This window comes from Protopterus annectens, chromosome 6.part0, assembly GCF_019279795.1.
Source record: "Protopterus annectens isolate FY-2018-M chromosome 6.part0, PAN1.0, whole genome shotgun sequence".
In the NCBI taxonomy this organism is placed as follows: Eukaryota; Metazoa; Chordata; order Ceratodontiformes; family Protopteridae; genus Protopterus; species Protopterus annectens.
The window spans coordinates 673,451,939-673,470,994 of NC_056737.1; the positions used below are offsets into that span (position 1 = coordinate 673,451,939).

At 40.2% G+C, this 19,056-nt stretch overlaps 1 protein-coding gene across 1 annotated transcript in view; it reads left to right on the forward strand.

The window, feature by feature from the left end:
- PLD4 (phospholipase D family member 4) overlaps positions 1-18,798 on the forward strand; it is a 420,480-nt gene extending 401,682 nt beyond the window's left edge. Inside the window, exon 11 of the mRNA XM_044074359.1 lies at positions 17,982-18,798. Within this exon, the coding sequence (XP_043930294.1) occupies positions 17,982-18,193 (212 nt within the window). The 3' untranslated portion in view covers positions 18,194-18,798. The remainder of the gene's footprint in view (positions 1-17,981) is intronic.
- Positions 18,799-19,056: the final 258 nt, after the last annotated feature.

A 19,056-nucleotide genomic window follows, 5' to 3' on the forward strand; every position in this document is an offset into this window, starting at 1 on the left:
ACATATGTATAGTGTGCTGACATCTTTATGGATGAAGAGGTATGTACATCTGTTACTATCCATCAGTAAGGGGGAGAGCATATCTATGCATTAACTTTGCACAGGCACAGTGGCCTACTGTACTGTGGAGGCAGATGCCAAATACACTGTGGATAGCCTTTTGTATTCCCTAGGGACAACGGTCAGGTATTGCACTCTACTGCCATATGTTTACCTGTTAGATGCACATATCTGTTGCTCATATACTGTTTGTGGGTCTTTATTGCCATAGCCTTCCCTATCTCTATAAACAACGTGTGTACTGTGGGAGATGTTTGCATATGAGTGGGATCCAGTACTTTACTTATGTCTCTGTTGTAACTTCACTGTGTGCACTGGGCAGATGTCTGTATTGTGGGAAGTTCCTGTGTTAACACATAGAAATGCCTGATATGTGTGTGCACCTGCTGAACTGTGACATGGCCTAAGTGTGTGAGCATGCCCAGTTCACAGTTTGTATGGCTTCTTGACTGCCACATCTCATTTATCTAAGTGTGTGAGCATGCCCAGTGTGCCCTTTCCTTATGTTTGGATCTGTGGACCACCACATTTCTGTTTGTGTGTGGACGCCATCTATATATCACATGTACAGTTGAGTGTTGGACATCAGGTTGTGTTCTTACTGCCCAACTGCTGTGTGTCTGAACCTAACAGGCATTATGCTGTGCCTGCAGGGTCACCATGGGATAGTTTGCATACAGTTGTCATCATCCTTTCCTGCTGACCAAACAGTTGTATTATTGTATAGTGTACTGGTGCAAAACTTTCACTGTGGTGGACAGTATAATTGCTTTCAGTCCTATCACTGCTTGTAATGTTTATAGTGAGCACACCAGACTGGTTGAGGGCCAGTTGTGCAAATATGACCATGTTGCATTTTGTTCAGATATGGACAGCTTAGTACATGATTGTCCGATGTTGTTAATGTATTCCACAACTTGTGTGGACAGTGACAAACAATGGCCATGTACCCTAGTCCATTTGTAATGCTAGTCAGAGAGTGTTTGTCCTTCAACACACATTTACTGGTGTTTGCCATGACATATGTCACGGTTAGTGTGCTGTGCCTCTGTCTACCCATGACATACAGGTGATATCCAGGGTACACCTGCCATCACCCATCCAGTCATCATGATTCCTCTGGATGACAGTCACTGAGGGACTCCCTGGATATCCTGTAGTGGGAGTTTAGTCGTGAGTGGAGTGAGCTTCTGGGTTGTGGACCAATCAATACAGCATGTCCTGTTTATGTCTGTGCTGGGGTTCAGGCCTGTCAGCTGCATAGGTCACCAGCATTCAGTGTTTACATGGTGCCACATGTCCATTGATAACAGGTTGGTCATGGCTCTATACATCAGGCACAGCTCACCTCCAGTCAGGCAGTATGGCACTGCGTGGAGCTGCAGTTACTTTACTCAGGCGACACATGGCATCTGTTACAGCTCTGCAATCCTCCTGGTGGGGTATTTGTGTGGTCATTCCAGTTGCTGCAGGTGTCTGCTACGGTACATCCCTGAAGGGCCATTGTAGACAATTGTGAGGCTGCTGATGGATGACTGGGGAGGCAAATTGACCTACCCTAACCAAGCTGTGCTTACCTTCATGATTAAGTGGGTATATGGTATGTTTCTGTAACCACTACAGACACATGGTTGTCACATGCAGGATATGTGTCACCTTGGGTCCCCAGGTCTCTTTTTGCTCCTGATGTACTTACTGGGTTAACACCTATGTGGTAATTTCTGGTCATGTGCAGTGTTTCCACAGGGGTTGACTATACCCTATTCTGCATTTAGCTTGTTGACATGGCTGTGGCACCACTTGTGTGTTTCTATGTGTGCCTTTTGTAGGTTGCTTGTGTCAGCTGGAGGGTCCAATACGGTGGCCAGTTTGTCATCCTCTGCAAACCTGTTCAGACAGAGTCCTTCCATGTTGGCCTGTACCTATGTGACATATATAGCATAAAAGAGGGTTCCCAGGACCATGCATTGTGGGATGACAGTTGTACCTGGTTTGCAGTCTGCCATGGCTACAGCATGTCTGCCAGGTCAGTTCTGTCCTTGAGCTGGTTTGCAACCCATCTACTTGCATGGGGGTTTATAGTTAGGCTGGTGAGCTTATCTGTACCACCAACTAGGGTATTGTATGGAAGGGTTTAGCAAAGTCCAGATAGGCTGTGTGATCGACATTCCCCACATCACTGGGCTTGGTGCATGTTTCACATGAGTCAGACATGTGTACGGGTCAGGAACTGCCCTATGACAGCCAGACTGGGTAGGGTCCAATGTCTGTAGGTACCCAATCTTGTTATTCATGGGATCCATGATCATCCTCTACATTACTTTGCCAACCTAGATATTGGGGGTTGAGGGGTGATAGTTTGCAGTATCCACTCAGGCACCCCCTTTGTGGTGTGGGACCACTGTTGCTGTACACCGCTGTTTGGGTACATATTCTGTGGTAGGGCTGATAGTCCACAGTAATGCTGTTTGCTGTTGCATTCTTCTTGCAGTACTTGTTGGACACAACCCAGGACACCATCTGGTACCATTGATGCTGTGTGCTGTGCTTTGTGGATGCTGGCTGTTACCTCAGCATCTGCAATGTCAGGGGGCCAGCACTCTCCTGGGATAGATATTTGGCAGTTCGGTGTTGGTGGGGAGTTTGCAAAGAATCTGTTAGGTAGGATGTTGGCAATGTGTGTGGGTTTGGTGTATTGTTTGTGATATTAGAGTGCTGCAGAGCATATCTGTGGATTACCACCATGTTTCCTACCATCAGGTAGGACAGCTGTGTAATAATCCTTTGTGTCCTGCACAATTTGTATCATCATAGGTTCATAGGTTCATACTAGGCTATCTGCCCTGGCCATGTTTGAGCACAGACAGACTGTGTGTGGGTCTCAACACCCCTTGCAATGTGCATATCATGCCCACGTAGGGTTTACTTTCCTAGATGTGACACAGGGATGGCCCCCAGTGTACACCTGCTATCTCCCATGCACTTCAACGGATTTCTCCTGTTGAGTTTGTGTGTGGAGCTCAGCCTATCATGGACTGGGATTCTGTTCCAGAGTGTCCTGAGCCTCTGGGTTATGGATCTGTCCCTCCAGCACATCCTAGTAATCTATGTGTAGAGGTTCAGATATCTCACTGTGGTGTGTCTGCTGGATTTGGGGTTTCTGCAGTGGAGCATGTCCATTCATTCTGGATTGGGCATGGCCTTGTACATCAAGCATACATCACCTCTGACTGTGCAGTATGCTTCTGAATTGGGCTGTGGTTTCTTCAGCCAGGCTGCAGATGTCCAATGTTTGGACCCTTTATCCTGTTGGTGGGGTACATTTGGGGTCTTTCCGACTGCTGCATGTGTAAGGTAAGGTACATGCGGACTGGGGCATAGTTGTCACGTATGGGCCTGATAAGGGAAGGGTATGGGGGCACAGTGACCTCTGTAGCTCTACATGTGCATCCTTTCATATTAAGGTTGGCAATATAGCAGGTCTTCCTGGCCACCTTGGCAATGTGTGTGTCACATGACAGGTTACCGTCCACTTGTGTCCCTAGGTCCATGACTACTTCTTCCATACATTATGGATTGCCACCTATGTCATACTTTGTGTGTGCCTTGTTTGGTATTTGTTGGGACATTCATACTCTGATGTGTCTTCAGGAAGGCTGGCTGGGGTACCTTGGTTTGTGTGTGGGGTCTGTAGCAGGCTTCAAACAGGTACACAGTTTGAGACACTGTTACTTGCCCGTGGATAGTCCATGCTGCTTCTTGCTGTGGTACCAACCTGGGGGTGTGGTTATTCTTGATAATTACTGGTAGCCACACTCCTATTGTCGTGTGTTCCATGTTTTGGAGCTGTAAAGCATGGTATGAGGCATAACCTGGTAGTATTAGGGTGCTCTTCTGGGCCTTGCCCAGGTTTCTGTTACAGAACAGATATTACCATTGTCCATGCTGTGGTGGGTTTGGTCTGCATGCACCTTGCAGGTTAGACTTCTGGCATTGGGTAGCATTACGTCCAGGATATTATCCCTTGTGCTACCTATGTTGGTGGGTTTGTGTTTCCAGACTTACCTATTCCAGGCACAGTGGGGGTGACAGCAGCCTTTGCCAGTATCTACACAGCCAGGCGTGCTGGGTGTGTGCCATCCCTAGCAGGTGGGGCATCATGTCTTCCTCGGCATGTCAGCCCAGGCTGTCAGCCATGTGTTCCCCCTTGCTAACGGCAATACCTCAGCCAATTATTGTACTTGATCTTGTTGTTTTCATAGTGTGGCATCATGCTTGGTGAGGGTGAGATGTTAGGTTGGGTCTTCATGTTTGCATATTCTAGATGGTGTTACATTGCTTAACATATGGCAATCATGCCTCAGGTGGTGCTGCAGGGCTGCCTCTGTCGGATGCACATACTACACTCCCTGTACATGTTTGAGAGCAGGTTATGTCATTTTAGGCATCCCTGTTACTATATGAGTGAGTCAGAGAGGGGTATCATTCCCAGGGTTCCTACTGAGCCAGGGTATGTGCTATGCATTGCCTCTTTGCCAAGGCCAAGGCATACTGGGCATGCCTCCTTTTGCCTACTGGGGCAGGCTCAGGTTGTTCCTCCTCCGAGTCATGCTCTGCCTGTGATGGCCTTGGCAATGGTGGGGGGCTGTTTTGCCTGGCCCTATGCTGGTCCTGCTGCAGCTTTTTTCACAGGATCATATTATGCAGCATAGCACATAGCATGACAATTTGGGTACATGTAGTTGGTGAGTACTGCAAGGCTCCACCAGATGTGTCCAGACACCGGAACCGTGACTTGAGCAGCCCAAACACATGCTCTATTACATTACATGTTTGTGCGTGTGCCTCATTATGGCGTTCCTGTTCAGGTGTGTGTGCATTTCTGATGGGTGTCATCAGCCACGGCTCCAGTGCATAACCTGCATCCCCCACTAGGTGTCCATGTGGGATGTCCCCATTGGCAAATGTCTGACAGCTGTGTCAAATGCCAGATATGGGAATCATGGTAGCTCCCAGGGCAGCCAGCACACACATTCATTATTATGCCCTAGGCATCACACACGACCTGGCAGTTGATGGAGGGAAAGCCCTTGCGGTTAATGTAGGCCCTACCCGCTCACCGGCTGGTGCTTTGATGCATATGTGCATGCAGTCTATTGCACCCACTACCTCAGGGTATTCTGCTATTTGCTGGAAGAGACGCATATTGCTGGCCAATACCTCACGGGCATTGGGGAAATATACATGATCACCGACATGTGCTGAATGGCATCCAGGAACTGGTGCAGTACCCTGGAGGCTGATGCCTGTGATATCTCCATCATATCACCAGCTGGTCTCTGGAAGGTACTTGTTGCTAGTATTCTTAGGCCAACACATACCTTGGTTTCCACTGGGATGGGTTCCCCTCTGTTGGTTCTGTGTGCTGCAGGAGGTCTCTGTCCACTCTATAGTGCTCCACTATCTTCAGCTCATGTAACCCCTGGTAGATGACCCTGGGCCTGTACACTCTTCTCCGTCTCCTCACTGTGGGTTGTCTGGTAGCATTTCCATTGTCACCACCCTCAGCAAGTCTCCTATGTCTCCTTATGACAGCTATGGCAGCCCCTAGCATGTTTGGTCTGAGTGCAGCTTTTTCAGTTTTCACTTCTACTAGCTTACTTCTGTCTTGCTGTATCTTTTGAGAGAAACATACTGCAATGCTGTTTGCAGTGTTTTAAGTGCTGGACTGGGCTTGTATTCTGCCTGTGTAATTGCCTGCTTCTAATTGTTTTCACCTGCTACCTCTACAGGTATTCCCTGCTAGTTTCCTACTATTTCTCCTGCTTCCTTTTCCTCTCTGTTTCCTCAGGGGGGAGCAGCGCGCATGCCAGCGAAAACACGCTCACAGTGGCTACGACGTGCGCACACATGCTTACATGGACTAGATTCTGCTTATTCGGGTTAAAACGCGTGCACACCAGTGCAAACAGGTTTACAGATCTTTAAACAGGCTCTTACATGCTTACTCTGCCTTACACGCGCGCACTCTGTCTTACTCGCGCCTACCAGCGCGCACACACGCGCATGCACGTACAGCAAGAAACTTTGGTGTTGGCCACAGTGTACGCCTTCCATTTCTTGACTTTCCCATGCTTATCTGTTGACACTCCTCTTTTTCTGCTGTGTGATTGATATGTTTCACATACCACTTTGCTCCAATGAGCTTGCTTTCTTCCTGACATTCCCCCCTGTGATGTCACCTATCTCCTACTCTGTTACTCCCCCTTATCTAACTCTTACACTACACGGACTGTGCTCATTTGCTATGTGACAGTGTGATTCACTATCCTACCATTCATTTACATAGGATTGCCTACTAATGCTTAGTTACATGTCTTACACTCAGCTTCCCCCTTAGCAATCACTAGACGGTGGCCATGTTGTTTTTGGTCTGCTAGTCCCTGCATTGCAAATCCATGCATTACATAAAACCCACATTTGTGGGTTTCTACCCTTCATTTTTCAGTTTTATATAGCGCAGCCTGTCTGCGTGGGGCTGCGCTGCATTTAAACATCGCCGATCTCCGAAAAAAAGTATAATTTTTTTTCATGTTTGCATCTTTTTACCATGCCAATGGCCACATATTTGGCCATTGGCATGCTGTCTGTAACATTTGCACACTTTATTTGGAGCTGTCATGGCTCCATTGTGTTATTTGCAGTAACGTGCTCAGTTGTCAACTGAGTACATTTCTGCAACTAACACGACTCTTACACGGGCTGGTTTCAGCTTCGTGGATCGTTAATCTACCTCATTTGCATGACTTTCAGCTGCAAGTGGGTTGATTAGCATATCCACGCTCTGCCCATGTAAGAGTCGTTTTAGCTTTCGCTTACACTGGATTTCTGGCTGTTCCTGGATCGCGATGGCTGCATGGAGTCTTACATGGCTCTTAGACTCCATGCAAGCCATCGCGAATCCTGCCCTAGGTGTGGTTGGTGGGAACTTGATCTTGAAAAGCAGGAGTTGTGGTGGCAGCTAATATTAAATGCAACAAATCTGCCAGGGATTAATTAAAATATTTCTTTATTGCCTATTTTGAAGCATGGGGTGCAGTAACTTTAAATTCTTATGTTACTTTTAGTTAGGACATGGAGGTTATGTTTATTATTCACTCTACTTTACAGTTGCTCTTTTTGTAAAAAATGTTTTTATCAGAGTGTTGACTGTATTACAATATTATGTTTTTATGGGATTTTGTATATAATTTTAATTTTAATAAGATTTAATATATAGATGAATATTGTGAAGGTACATTACAGTGATTGGTTAATATGTTAATTTATTGATTAGGAGTATTATTTAAACTGAGAAGGAGTTTGGGATTGTTGTTCTGAAGAAATCCCTTGAATGTGTGGGATAAAAGCGTTTGACCATTTTTATTAAATTTTATTTTTATTTCATTTCATTGAAAGTGATTAATTTTATTTTCAGCTGTTGGCTAGAGTGGCGGGCCATTATCTGAGCTGTTGGTCTTTTACTTTAAATTCATAATTTTGACTATTAATTGTTTGCATTTCTTGTCAACAGTCTGAGTTTTATTTCTCTCTCAGTGTTTCAAATACTTCTGAAACATTTTTAGATTTTACTGTATCAACACTTTTTGCTTCAAAATGAATAGCTCATTTTCATGTTTCTGTTCAACAACATGCACATTATTTTAAACTCTTTTTTCTATTTGCACATCTCAACAGTGTCCTTTTCTAACAGGCATGCAAGAGAATTTATGAAATATTGTACAAGACATCCTTTTAGACTTCTACCTATACCTAATACATTTAAACTGCATAGGCATATCTCCCAGTCTTCATCGTTGTTACAGTGTATTTCCATATTGCTGTCTTTTTCATAACCTCTCACTACTAAAATACATCCTAATTTTATTTGTCAATTTATTTCACATTTTGATTGACATTTTATCATAATTTTATCCATTTCCTCAGTTAAATTCTTTTAAGAGTATACTTTCAATATGGTTTGTACTGCAGACCCATAGTTTTTGGTAAGGGTAGAGATGTTCTTAATAGGTTAACATATTTTTTATAATATCATATACCACAAACAATTTTATAAATAATCCATGATATTATTCACCATATTTACAGTCATTTGAGTTATTCTTCAGCTCAGAAACTTTAGAATCAATAGTTTCTGCAGAAATTTATCTTGTGAAGAAATGACAATTTTTTTAGGCTTTCAACAATACACAAACTTTTTTCTTTTTGATGCCATTTTGTATTTCCCCTCTAAAGAAAAGCTTAAACACCTTTCTTTCTAGGTGACATGAATAAATGTAGCCCACTGTACCATTTCAGGGTCCTTAGCTAATCCTCTGTGAGGAATTAGATATTTTTTTTTGGAACCAATGCTTCTATTTTTATACTAAGTTTACTAATGCTAACAGAATTCTAGGTGTTGCACCTGAAACATTTTTAAATGATAATTATATTTTCCTTCTACCAGTCACATAAACTCTTGAAGAGAAATATATATCTTCACACCACATATTTTCAGGATGAGAAATAAACAGTACAGAAATACTTCGGGTTTCTTTTATGCTGACTGAGTTGCATAACCAGACTGATATATCTAGAGAAATATACACCACTTCAGCAATGAAGAATTCTGCACCCTCATCTCTCAAAAAGAAAGACAAAGGACAGCAACAGCTTTATACAGGCCCTGAACCCATAATAAGCTACTACTGTCAATGTAATGGCTCATTTGTGGATGTTTCTGTGACACAGGAAGAGGAGCTGGCAGAAGGTGATGTTTTAAGAATGAAGAGCTAAAAGAAACTTTCTATTTATTTATTTTATTCATTTAACATTTGCTAATTGGGGCAGAACACAGGTCATGAGGAATATTTTCAGGCTTAGCCTGAGTAGTGCTACAAAGCAATGTTTAATTATACAGTAAAAATTAGATTAGTGTTAACATAATAACAAAGAGGTTTATGAGCGGATCACCAATTGCAATGAGCATATTATGTGCTTGAGATATGGATGCCAATAAATTCTCCCTGAGAGTGAAGTTAGAGAGGTGAATCTTGGCATACATGTCAAGAACACGCAATTCTTCATTATGACTGGAGATCCAGTCATAATTCTTAATAGTGCATGGAGACTTATTCTCAAAATTACATTAAAAAAACAGAATGTATTGTTTCAGCTTTGAAAGCCGGTAAAAAGGTGGGGATGTGGTTGGCATCCTTACATATTCTCTGTGTAAAAGAAGTGGTTGATATCAAAATGCTGTGTGTACTTTAGCAGACAGCAGACAGAAATGGGAAATGAAACAAAGCTGTTTCATGTCCTGCTGCTCATGTTTTCTTGTTGGTGTTGTCTGCTTTTAGTGCGTACACAACATTAACAGCACATAGGAAGTGCTTGCACCCCTGTAACTGTTGTTAAGATCAGGTCTTGTGCTATAACAGCACTAAACCAGAATATAATTTGGCCATTTCTTGAGCGTAATCAGGGAGCAATCTATTCGCTGCAATTAGTGTTATGAGAAGGTATAAACAAAGCTTTTACATATAAGTAAAACAGAATAAAAACAAAAAGGGGTCATTCCCTTCATATCCTCTGTTTCTCCCTTTCTTCTCTTTATCCTTTGTTTTGTGATACAGCTTGTTCCTATATTATTTTAAATTTCACTTCAGCATTATTGAGAGCACGAGGAGATTATAGTGATATATAAAGAGTGGAATGAAGGAGAGAAAAAAGGATGTTAAAGGGGAAAGGAAGTGGTGAAATAAAAAGTGAAAAGGAGGAGAGATGGAGATATTGCAAGATAAAGTAGGAGGGGAGAGAGTGAGGGCAGGAGACATACTGCTGATGCAGAAGAGGCTAAAGTGACAATGAAGTAGTACATTGTTAAGGTACAAAGTGGCGGAGGGTCAAGGTTTGGGTGATCCCAGGGGTTGAAAAGCATTTTCTCTTTACTTTCTTGAAAAGATATTTCTTCAGCTGTTGTCAGAATGTAATGTAGAAAGTATCTCTCACAGTAGGAGGAAGAGACTCCCATGTTTTGATGCCATAACAGAAAAGCTGCAACTGAAGTGATACTGCTACCAGTTTAGCTACAGAAACTAACTTCCCTTTCCCTGCATTTCCTTTCCTCTGGTTTACTAATCAAATATAATAAACCCATGTTTGATTTTATCTATGCTAACAATTTGCTCATCTTCACCACATCACATCCTTATGCCCATGGACAGAATGGGTTAAGAGGATCCCAAGCCTAATGCTTTATGTTATAGATTCCAGTTTTATTTATGCTTATAAGAATTTGCCAACATTCTCACTTATCATGATCTAAGGTAGACACTGAACATATGGGGCCCTGATTCCAAAATATTTACTCTCATTGTAAATGACCACTTACACTGAAAGAAGGTCTTCTGAAATCTGGCTCATGGTGAAATCCTGTTTACAGATAGCCCTTACACCGAAGTAAGTAACTTACACTGAGAGCAAGTCTTTCAGAATCAGGGCAGACTTACACTGAGACCATCTCTTTTGGAATATGACCCATGGCCTTTTGTTACACTATTCTCTGTAGGCTATTCTACTACAAGTTAAAACACATAATGTTAGTGCTGACCATTGCTACTAAACTTTACCAGTTAGTCCTAGAAAATGGTTAGTGACCCCACAGCCATTGCTTATAATGGAATCCATCAATTCCATTTAACACAGACAAAGAAATATAATTTTCCACATGAAATTAGAAGAAAATATCATGTGTGAGAAACAATGAAAACATAACTAAATATTGCCTTACTCAATCAGCTCACAATTTATGCTTTATAAAAAATGCAAAGCAATTTATGCCATATCTCCCCCCACGTCATTTGAATGCTTTCGAGTCAGCAACATTATCAAACACTTGAGTAAAATATATATAATCTACAACCTCTATTTTATCTTCTATATACCTTTTTTATAAAAAAAGACAGAAGTGCTGCACTGTGACAATATAGTGAAATAATAGTATAAAAGTACTAATGGAATTTCAGGTAAAATATATTTTTCTGTGTCTTTCCTTTGGCCACTGAGCAGATGCCTAATATAACTGCAAGGGTTCCTAAAATCATATCTAAGAACCAGTCTGTAGTGTAATTTACTGCACGTTGCAAAATTTGTTGTATCTATCAGGATTCTCAATAAAATATCACAGAACCTGAATATGTGACCAACTCCCTTGAGGTTTCTGGTGCTGGGATGATCATGTGACATGAATATCTGAGAAGATTACTTATAATTCTTAAAAATATATAGCACTTATCTAGGAGTTATCATAGGAAAATAATACTATCAGATGTTAATGGCCTACTTTCTGTAGTCCTGGTTTGTCCCTTGAACTCAGGTTTCTTACTATGTGACTCTGAGCAAGTCACTTAATCAGATGAGAACTTTGTGTGCAGTGGGCTTACCAGGTTAACAGATAAAATTAATTAAAATAGTTATTAGAATCAACTAATGACACACACCTTGTATTTCCCGAGGTCACTAAACTGTTACCTTCATTAAGGTAACTGTTTCAGATCAATAAAATTGCTGTAAAATAAAAAATACACGACAATGTTGAAAACGGACTGTAGAAAAAATTCCTTTTGTTTTCATATTTAATCCTAGTTTATTCAGCGTACTTCGGGTAGGTGAGCGCACATAAATCTATATTTATGTGCGCTCACCTACCTGAAGTACGCTGAATAAACTAGGATTAAATACGAAAAGAAGAGGAATTTTTTTCTACAGTCCATTTTCGACATCCTTATGTATTTTTTATTTTATAGCAATTTTATTGATCTGAAACAGTTATTTTAATGAAGGTAACAGTTTAGTGACCTCACGGAATACAAGGTTTGTGTTATTAGTCGATTCTAATAACTATTTTAATTAATTTGTGTTGGAAGGGCTTCTCTAAGCCTATGAACCTTGTATCTCAAGGTATCAGGAGACAGTTTAGGATCCAAAACTGCCCTCCACTCACCGAGTGCTACTACTTTTGCAGGTTAACAGATTAACAAAAATACTACGTTTTTTTTACAAAAGCTAAAAATACTAATGTAGTAAGTATTTATTAATTATATACACAGTCATTTTATAATTGAGCGTATTACTTACTGATCTGTTTTGTATATAGAATAACACCCCTTACTTTCAACATTATCCATTTTAATCATTTTAGGTTTTTAGACTCTACTAGAACTCTGGAACTACTCTATAAATTGACTATACATGGTGCTGATGTATTGATCATTCTTTCATGCTTTGGTATTTCAGTGGGTTATTTTTATTACCTGGTTTCTTTTCTGGGTTAAAAATATCTTTTTCTTTAATACTGATTAATGCAGTTCTGATTGCATGGTTTCTTCACATGACTACTTTCACATGTTGCTCTAGTATAGCTTTGTACATTGGTGCATTCTTAGTTCGCTTCAGACTCTCCAAACTAGACAGTCTTGTCTTGTAGAAATATCTTTGGTTTCTTCTGTGAAATTAACAGCTAAATCTTGGTTTAGATGCCCAGTCAGTTACTACAGTTTCAGGCTGCTGAGCCTCACAAGATTATTGGATTCTTAATCTCCTCTCTGCAATTCTGACACATTTCTGGAATATTTATCATTGAAATACTTCTGCTTTTCCTTTACTGATTCTATTCTAGCAACTCTTTCAGTTTGCCATCATTTACTGACATTGGTAAGGTAGCAGATGTTGGTAATTTGCTTTTTGATGTGAATTGTATTCTCTCAAGCATCTTTTTTCTTAAGTTTCCCAAAGGAAAATAATACTGGGTATCTTTTTTACTGATGACTTTTCCTCTAATCAATCTGTCATTGTCACTTTTTCAGTAGTTGCATTTCTAAGTGTCAGTATAATTCTTTTACTTTATTTTTGCTGTTGATGACTGTGGTATTACCAAAAGAATCTGTTTGACTTCTTTTAGTAATGTTTCATTTTGTCCTGGTAAACATGTTATTCTCCACATTTATGCTATGTGACTGCTATGTGAGGTTCCCTGCCTCATTTATATTTTACATTGAGTTCATATTTCTGAAAATTTCATAACATCCTCTACACAGACAATGTGAATATGCTTTGTAAATGTTTATTATCTGTTTCTACTTGTACATCTTTGGAATAAATACATATTTGTGGATTTTCTCATATCCATACACAACTGTAAACCATACATTTTTGTGCATCCCTAAATACTCTTTGCCTATGAACTATGATTACTGATCCTGTACAGTTTTGACTTGCATCCACTTGTAACACAATTGCCTTACTTGCATCTTAGTATTTCAGAGCACATGCTTCTGTTACTAACTTCTTGATCATTTCAAAGATATTTTCCTGTTCAGATTTTCATTCCCAGGTTATATCTTATTCTAAGAGCTTTCTAAGGAGCATAATTATCTTAAAACATTGCAAAATAATGCATATTCATTAAACAATGATTGGCAGGTGGAAGTCCCATACTGGCAATCATTTAAACAGAAAAGATCAGATTTCACTGTTGCTTTAATGAATTTTAGCCTGTATTGTTTGTAATAGATTTGTTTTACTTTTCTTTTTCATTTTTATTCTCAACTTTGGTGGAATGTTTTGGGGTCCTCAACTCTTCACCTTCGAGTTGATGTGGCAGCCAGTCTGGGGAATGGTTAGGGTGCTAGTTAGTCTAACTATGACCCTGAGAGTCACAGCCTAATATATGATTCCTCTCCTTCTGTCATAAGAATGTTTTAAAGTTAAAATGAGAAGCGGTATACAAGCTTGTATAATATTAGAACTAAAATGTTCAGAAGAAAAGGAAGCCAATCTGGTGGTTCCTTGCCATTAATATTCTCTACAATAGAAGGAAGAAACTGTTTCAGAAAAAAGGTGAAGTCCCAAGACTGGAAAAACTCCCTTATTAGCCTCAACAAAAAGCTGAGATCCCTCATTAAAACATCTAAAGCTAGCTATGATGGCAGAATTGTGGCAGACACTAAAAACCACAAAGCCTTCTATAGTTATATCAAGAATCTCCATGGCAATACCCAGGTTTGCTCTGAGTCACTGCACAATGGTACCTCCTATACTGAGCCAACAGATATTGTCAACATACTGGTCGACAGATTCAGTGCCAACTTTACCCCTCCCCCTAAAGGACCAATCACAATACTGGAGGAATGCCAAGTACCCAGCATTACTGCAGCACAGGTTAAAGCTGCACTGTCCAAAGCCAAGAATACAGCTTCCATGGGAGCCGACAATATCCCTGGATGTGTTCTAAGTGAACTACAACGTGAACTGGCACCACGTCTGTGTGCCCTGTTCAATCACAGCCTCATCTCAGGCTTTGTCCCTATCGAATGGCACACTACCACAGTCATTGTCTCCATAAAGGGGGAGCGACTACAGACCCTGATTATATTATTAGCCTGATGAGTCTGATATGCAAGGCTATGGAGTGCATCATCATGGACCTAATTAACAAGGATATAGGGAATCTCCAAACTCTAAATCCCACTCAGTTTGATTTTGTGAAAGGTAGATCATGCCTGCTCAACCTGGTTGACTTCTTTGAGTCAGTCACCAGAGCTGTGGATGAGGACAAGGCAGTTCATACAGCTTACCTTGATCTGGCCAAGGTCTTTGATACCAGTCCCCACTCAGGAATTATTGACTCACCAAAGTAGGCATCAACCCCTATGTCACTAGGTAGGTTACAAACTGGCTCACAGATAGACCCCACAGTGTGAAAATAGCAGACTCCAAGTCAGACTGCCAACCAGTCATGAGTGGAGTCCCACAGGGATCAGTCCTGGGTCTTCACCTGTTTGGCATATACTTCTCAGAAGTCCAGGCCAACATGGCGGGACTCTGGCTGACCAACTTCACAGATGACTGCAATCTGGGAGCCAATATTAACTCCCCAAGTGATGTAGACATCCTACAGAAAGGCCTCACTGAAACCTATGACTGGTGTCAAAACCATGGCCTTAAGCTTAATGCCAAAAAATGCATCATCATCCCCTTTGGGAAAAACTAATTTCCCACTACTTACCACATTGATGGGAGCCCACTGAACACTGAAGGCATTATAAGAGATCTGGGGACACAGGTTAACAGCAACCTCTCCTTCGATCACCACATTGCCACTGTGGTCAGAAAGTCCATCTGTATGGCACATCTCATTACCAAGGGTTTTGCATTCAGGAAGAAGGAGGTCATCATCTCTCTATATTCTTCCCTCATTAGACCAATCATCGTGTATAATGCCCCATTTGTCATGTACCTCACTAGACACATGCAACAGCTGGAAAGGCCACAAAAGTACCTTACAAAGAGGATCCTAGGCCTTAAGCACATGCCCAATATGGGCAGACACAAAAAACTCCAGCTATTCTCTGTCTCATTTCTTCTACAAAGAGGCGATCTCTGCTTGACTTACAAAGCCATGTCTGTCCCAGGTCTGTTAGAAATACTACATCTAAAGAAATCCTAATCCCTCCACACCACATGCTCCAGAGACCTCAACCTCATTACCACAATCAACAGAACATGCTGGAATGACAGGTTGATAACCCAGAGACTGCCCATGCTCTGGAATACACTTCCCATACATGTCAAGCACAGCACCTCACTGGCCCTCTTCAAGAGAAATCTTGATGAGTGGATGGGAAATAGAAGGTTCACCCCTGGGATCACTCCAGTGGCTCTACACGACATAGGCACTGGGAACTAAGGTCGGGTGGTACGATACCAGGGTAATCCTATGGGCTAGGCTTGTAAAGGCTCCAGGGCCATTAGCCTAGTACACACCTATGAAAATATGAACTATGAAGAATAGGTATGAGTCTTATCCAGAAAATGCAGCTGTGACTGATACTAATCCTAATAATATTAATCATTCACTTGACTTTAAAACTGGAAAAGTGACACATTCTGTCAGAAAAGTAGCAGTCCTGACAAGACTGACATTTGTAAATATTTTAGATTTGAAAGACTGATAAAAAAATACTTGGTTATATAGAGTACAAATAGTACAAAAATGTGGTGATATATTTGTATGTGTGTGTGTGTATATAAAAAATCAACTGTTTTTTGTAATGATTTTTTTTTTAAATTTTATATGGCAGATATAGTCACAGTACAATATTTTGAATTGGTTTATGCACAATTATAGTACATGGTCTTTAAAGTAAAAGATTTGCATGTATAATGATGTATTTGTATATGTCTTAAGAGAGTAAAACAAGGAGGAAAAAGGTGTCCTGAAGAACAGTACAAAACTCCAAAACAACCAAACCAAGACACCTGGAGGACTAGTGTTTAAAAAGTCACTCAAAGCTATCCGGACAACTCAATTTATTCCAAATACACAAATTCAGAAATAGTATTAATGCTTAACTAGATCACCATGTTTTAGTCCTCACCACACAGGACTTCATCAGATAATATGAGGACGAAAACGTGGTGATCTAGTTAAGCGTTAATACTATTTCTGCATTTGTGTATTTGGAATAAATTGAGTTGTACGGACGGCTTTGAGTGATTTTTTGAACACTAGTCCTCCAGGTGTCTTGGTTTGGTTGTTTTGGAGTTATGTCTTAAGAGAACTATGGCTGTTTGGTATTGTGTGTAAAATGGTTCTTCTTTTAAAGACACTTCTCAGTAAATTTTCATGATGTCAAAAGCTGTGCTTAGCCTTTTAACTTGATAATCCATAAGACACACACACACACACACACACACACACACACACACACACACACACACACACACACACACACACACACACACACACACACACACACCTATCTATCTATATATAGATATAGATATATGTAAGGAATAAACACTGAACACCTCATTGACAAGTACTTCTATTACCAACTAAAATTATCTAACCAAAGTAATTTGCAAATGTAAACCAACAGGTTATATTTGCAATTACCAAACAAAAAATAAAAAAAACAACATTTTGTAGAGGGTTTCACCATCTCTATGCTCCAGTATAAGGACTCTGCTCCCACATCCCCAAAATTAAATCTCCTAACTCCAGAGTTGCACAACCATGTGGAAAGGGGAAAAATGATGAATTAAGTAGCACTGACTCTACGGAAGTTTGATCATTACGTAATTCAACTAGCTGTATCACTGATGAAAATTACCACAATTTAAACATGCGACAAATGTGTGCAGGGACAATATATGCTGCTAGTGTGCATATAGTGCAATGTTATTGTACTGAAACCTAAATTATAGCCCGGTTCCCTAATCAAGTTATTTATCCTTATGTGACAACCTCCATACTTACTATAGAATATTTATGATCTTGTAAATGATATCTCAGTCCTGTAATTATCTTTGTTCCATATTTTTGCAGGAAACTCTCCAGTATAGCCTGAATGAGTTATGCAGATACAGTCAGAGCTCTGTATGTAACTGAGCATTTATTATTTTTTTATTGCATTGTGGCAGGACACGGTCAAAGAATTGGAATCAAGGCTGTAAGTAAACATTCTGAGGCGGAACTATATATCCTTTCCCCCCATAGTCCCGTCATTCTACTGTTTTGAGTGGCAGAGAGGCAGAATTACTACTCCTCCCACAGCTGTATTCAGTGGCAGTTATATAACTGCAAATTAAACTGATCGATGTACCTGCAAACTGAGGAACTGCACCATTGTTTATGTGCACATCAGACATAAATGGAAATAAAAACAGATCCATCTATTTGTAAGATCAGTAGCTGCTCCATTATTATGTACATACAACAATAATAAATGGAAATTAAACTAATCTGTCTGTAGTTTCAGAAACTGTACCATGTTAAGATGTATATGCCATCAATACAGAATTTTATTGTTTTCTAGGTACATCCAACTGGTCAGAAGACTACTTCAGTAACACAGCAGGAGTGGGTATAATTATCAGCCAAACTCCGCAGAATAAGAAAATTAGCAGCCAGACGGTACAAGGACAACTGAAGCATGTGTTTGAAAGAGACTGGACATCAACTTATGCCATTAAGATAGAAGATCTCTCAGAAGGACATGTCTGTAGGTTTCCCCTGCATCATCACTGAAAATGAAAAGGGTTGAATAAAACTGCAACATTTTAGTTAAATAAGTTACCTATATTTTCTTAACATGCTTGCATTTTCAGATTTTTATCATACAAATGACTATAAGAGGTTGCATCAGGTCTGTAGAATGCCTGTGTATGAAGAGGTTGAGTGGTATATGATTTCTTCTTAGATGTTTCCCAAAAAGGATGCAATTAATTCAGCTATGTTTACCAGGCATTTTAGAGAATCTGATCAAAAAGTGTGTCACTGAAGATTAACTGCTTTTTGGACCACTGAAAATATAATCCTATCTATCTTGCTAATTCTGCTCCTACCATAATAACATTTGCATTTTGTTTTAATTTTTTTGGGACTGGGAATAGGTTAAGTCAAGCATTTCTTGAAGCATTTAGAAATGAGAAAATCAGGTATTATGCAGAACGTGATTTTCGAATAATAAGCCATGTTTATAATAAATAGTGGAACATCTTTCTGTTAATATTTTTTGGGTTAAAGAAATATGACAAGATTATAAAATATAAGGCAGCTGTATGTATGTATTAATTTCTGTAGTTCGTTTATCGCAGCTGAGCTGTTTACTATAAAGGTAATTCTTTTGTGGTTGTCTGTGTGGTTTATGTCTGTCTGTCTGTCTCTCTGATTGTTTTCTTTGTATTTCTTTGGAAAGTTTAACCATATCCCATCAGTTCATCCATATATGTTCCAAACTGCTTGCCCTGATAAAAGTTGAAGTGATGGTAAGCTGAGGAGGTGAGACCAGCCTTCTCTATCCTAGCAACATTGTTTAGCTCATGATGTGGGATTCCAGGCATTCCCAGACAAATTAGGAGAAATAATCCTCCCCCCAGATCTGCCCGAGT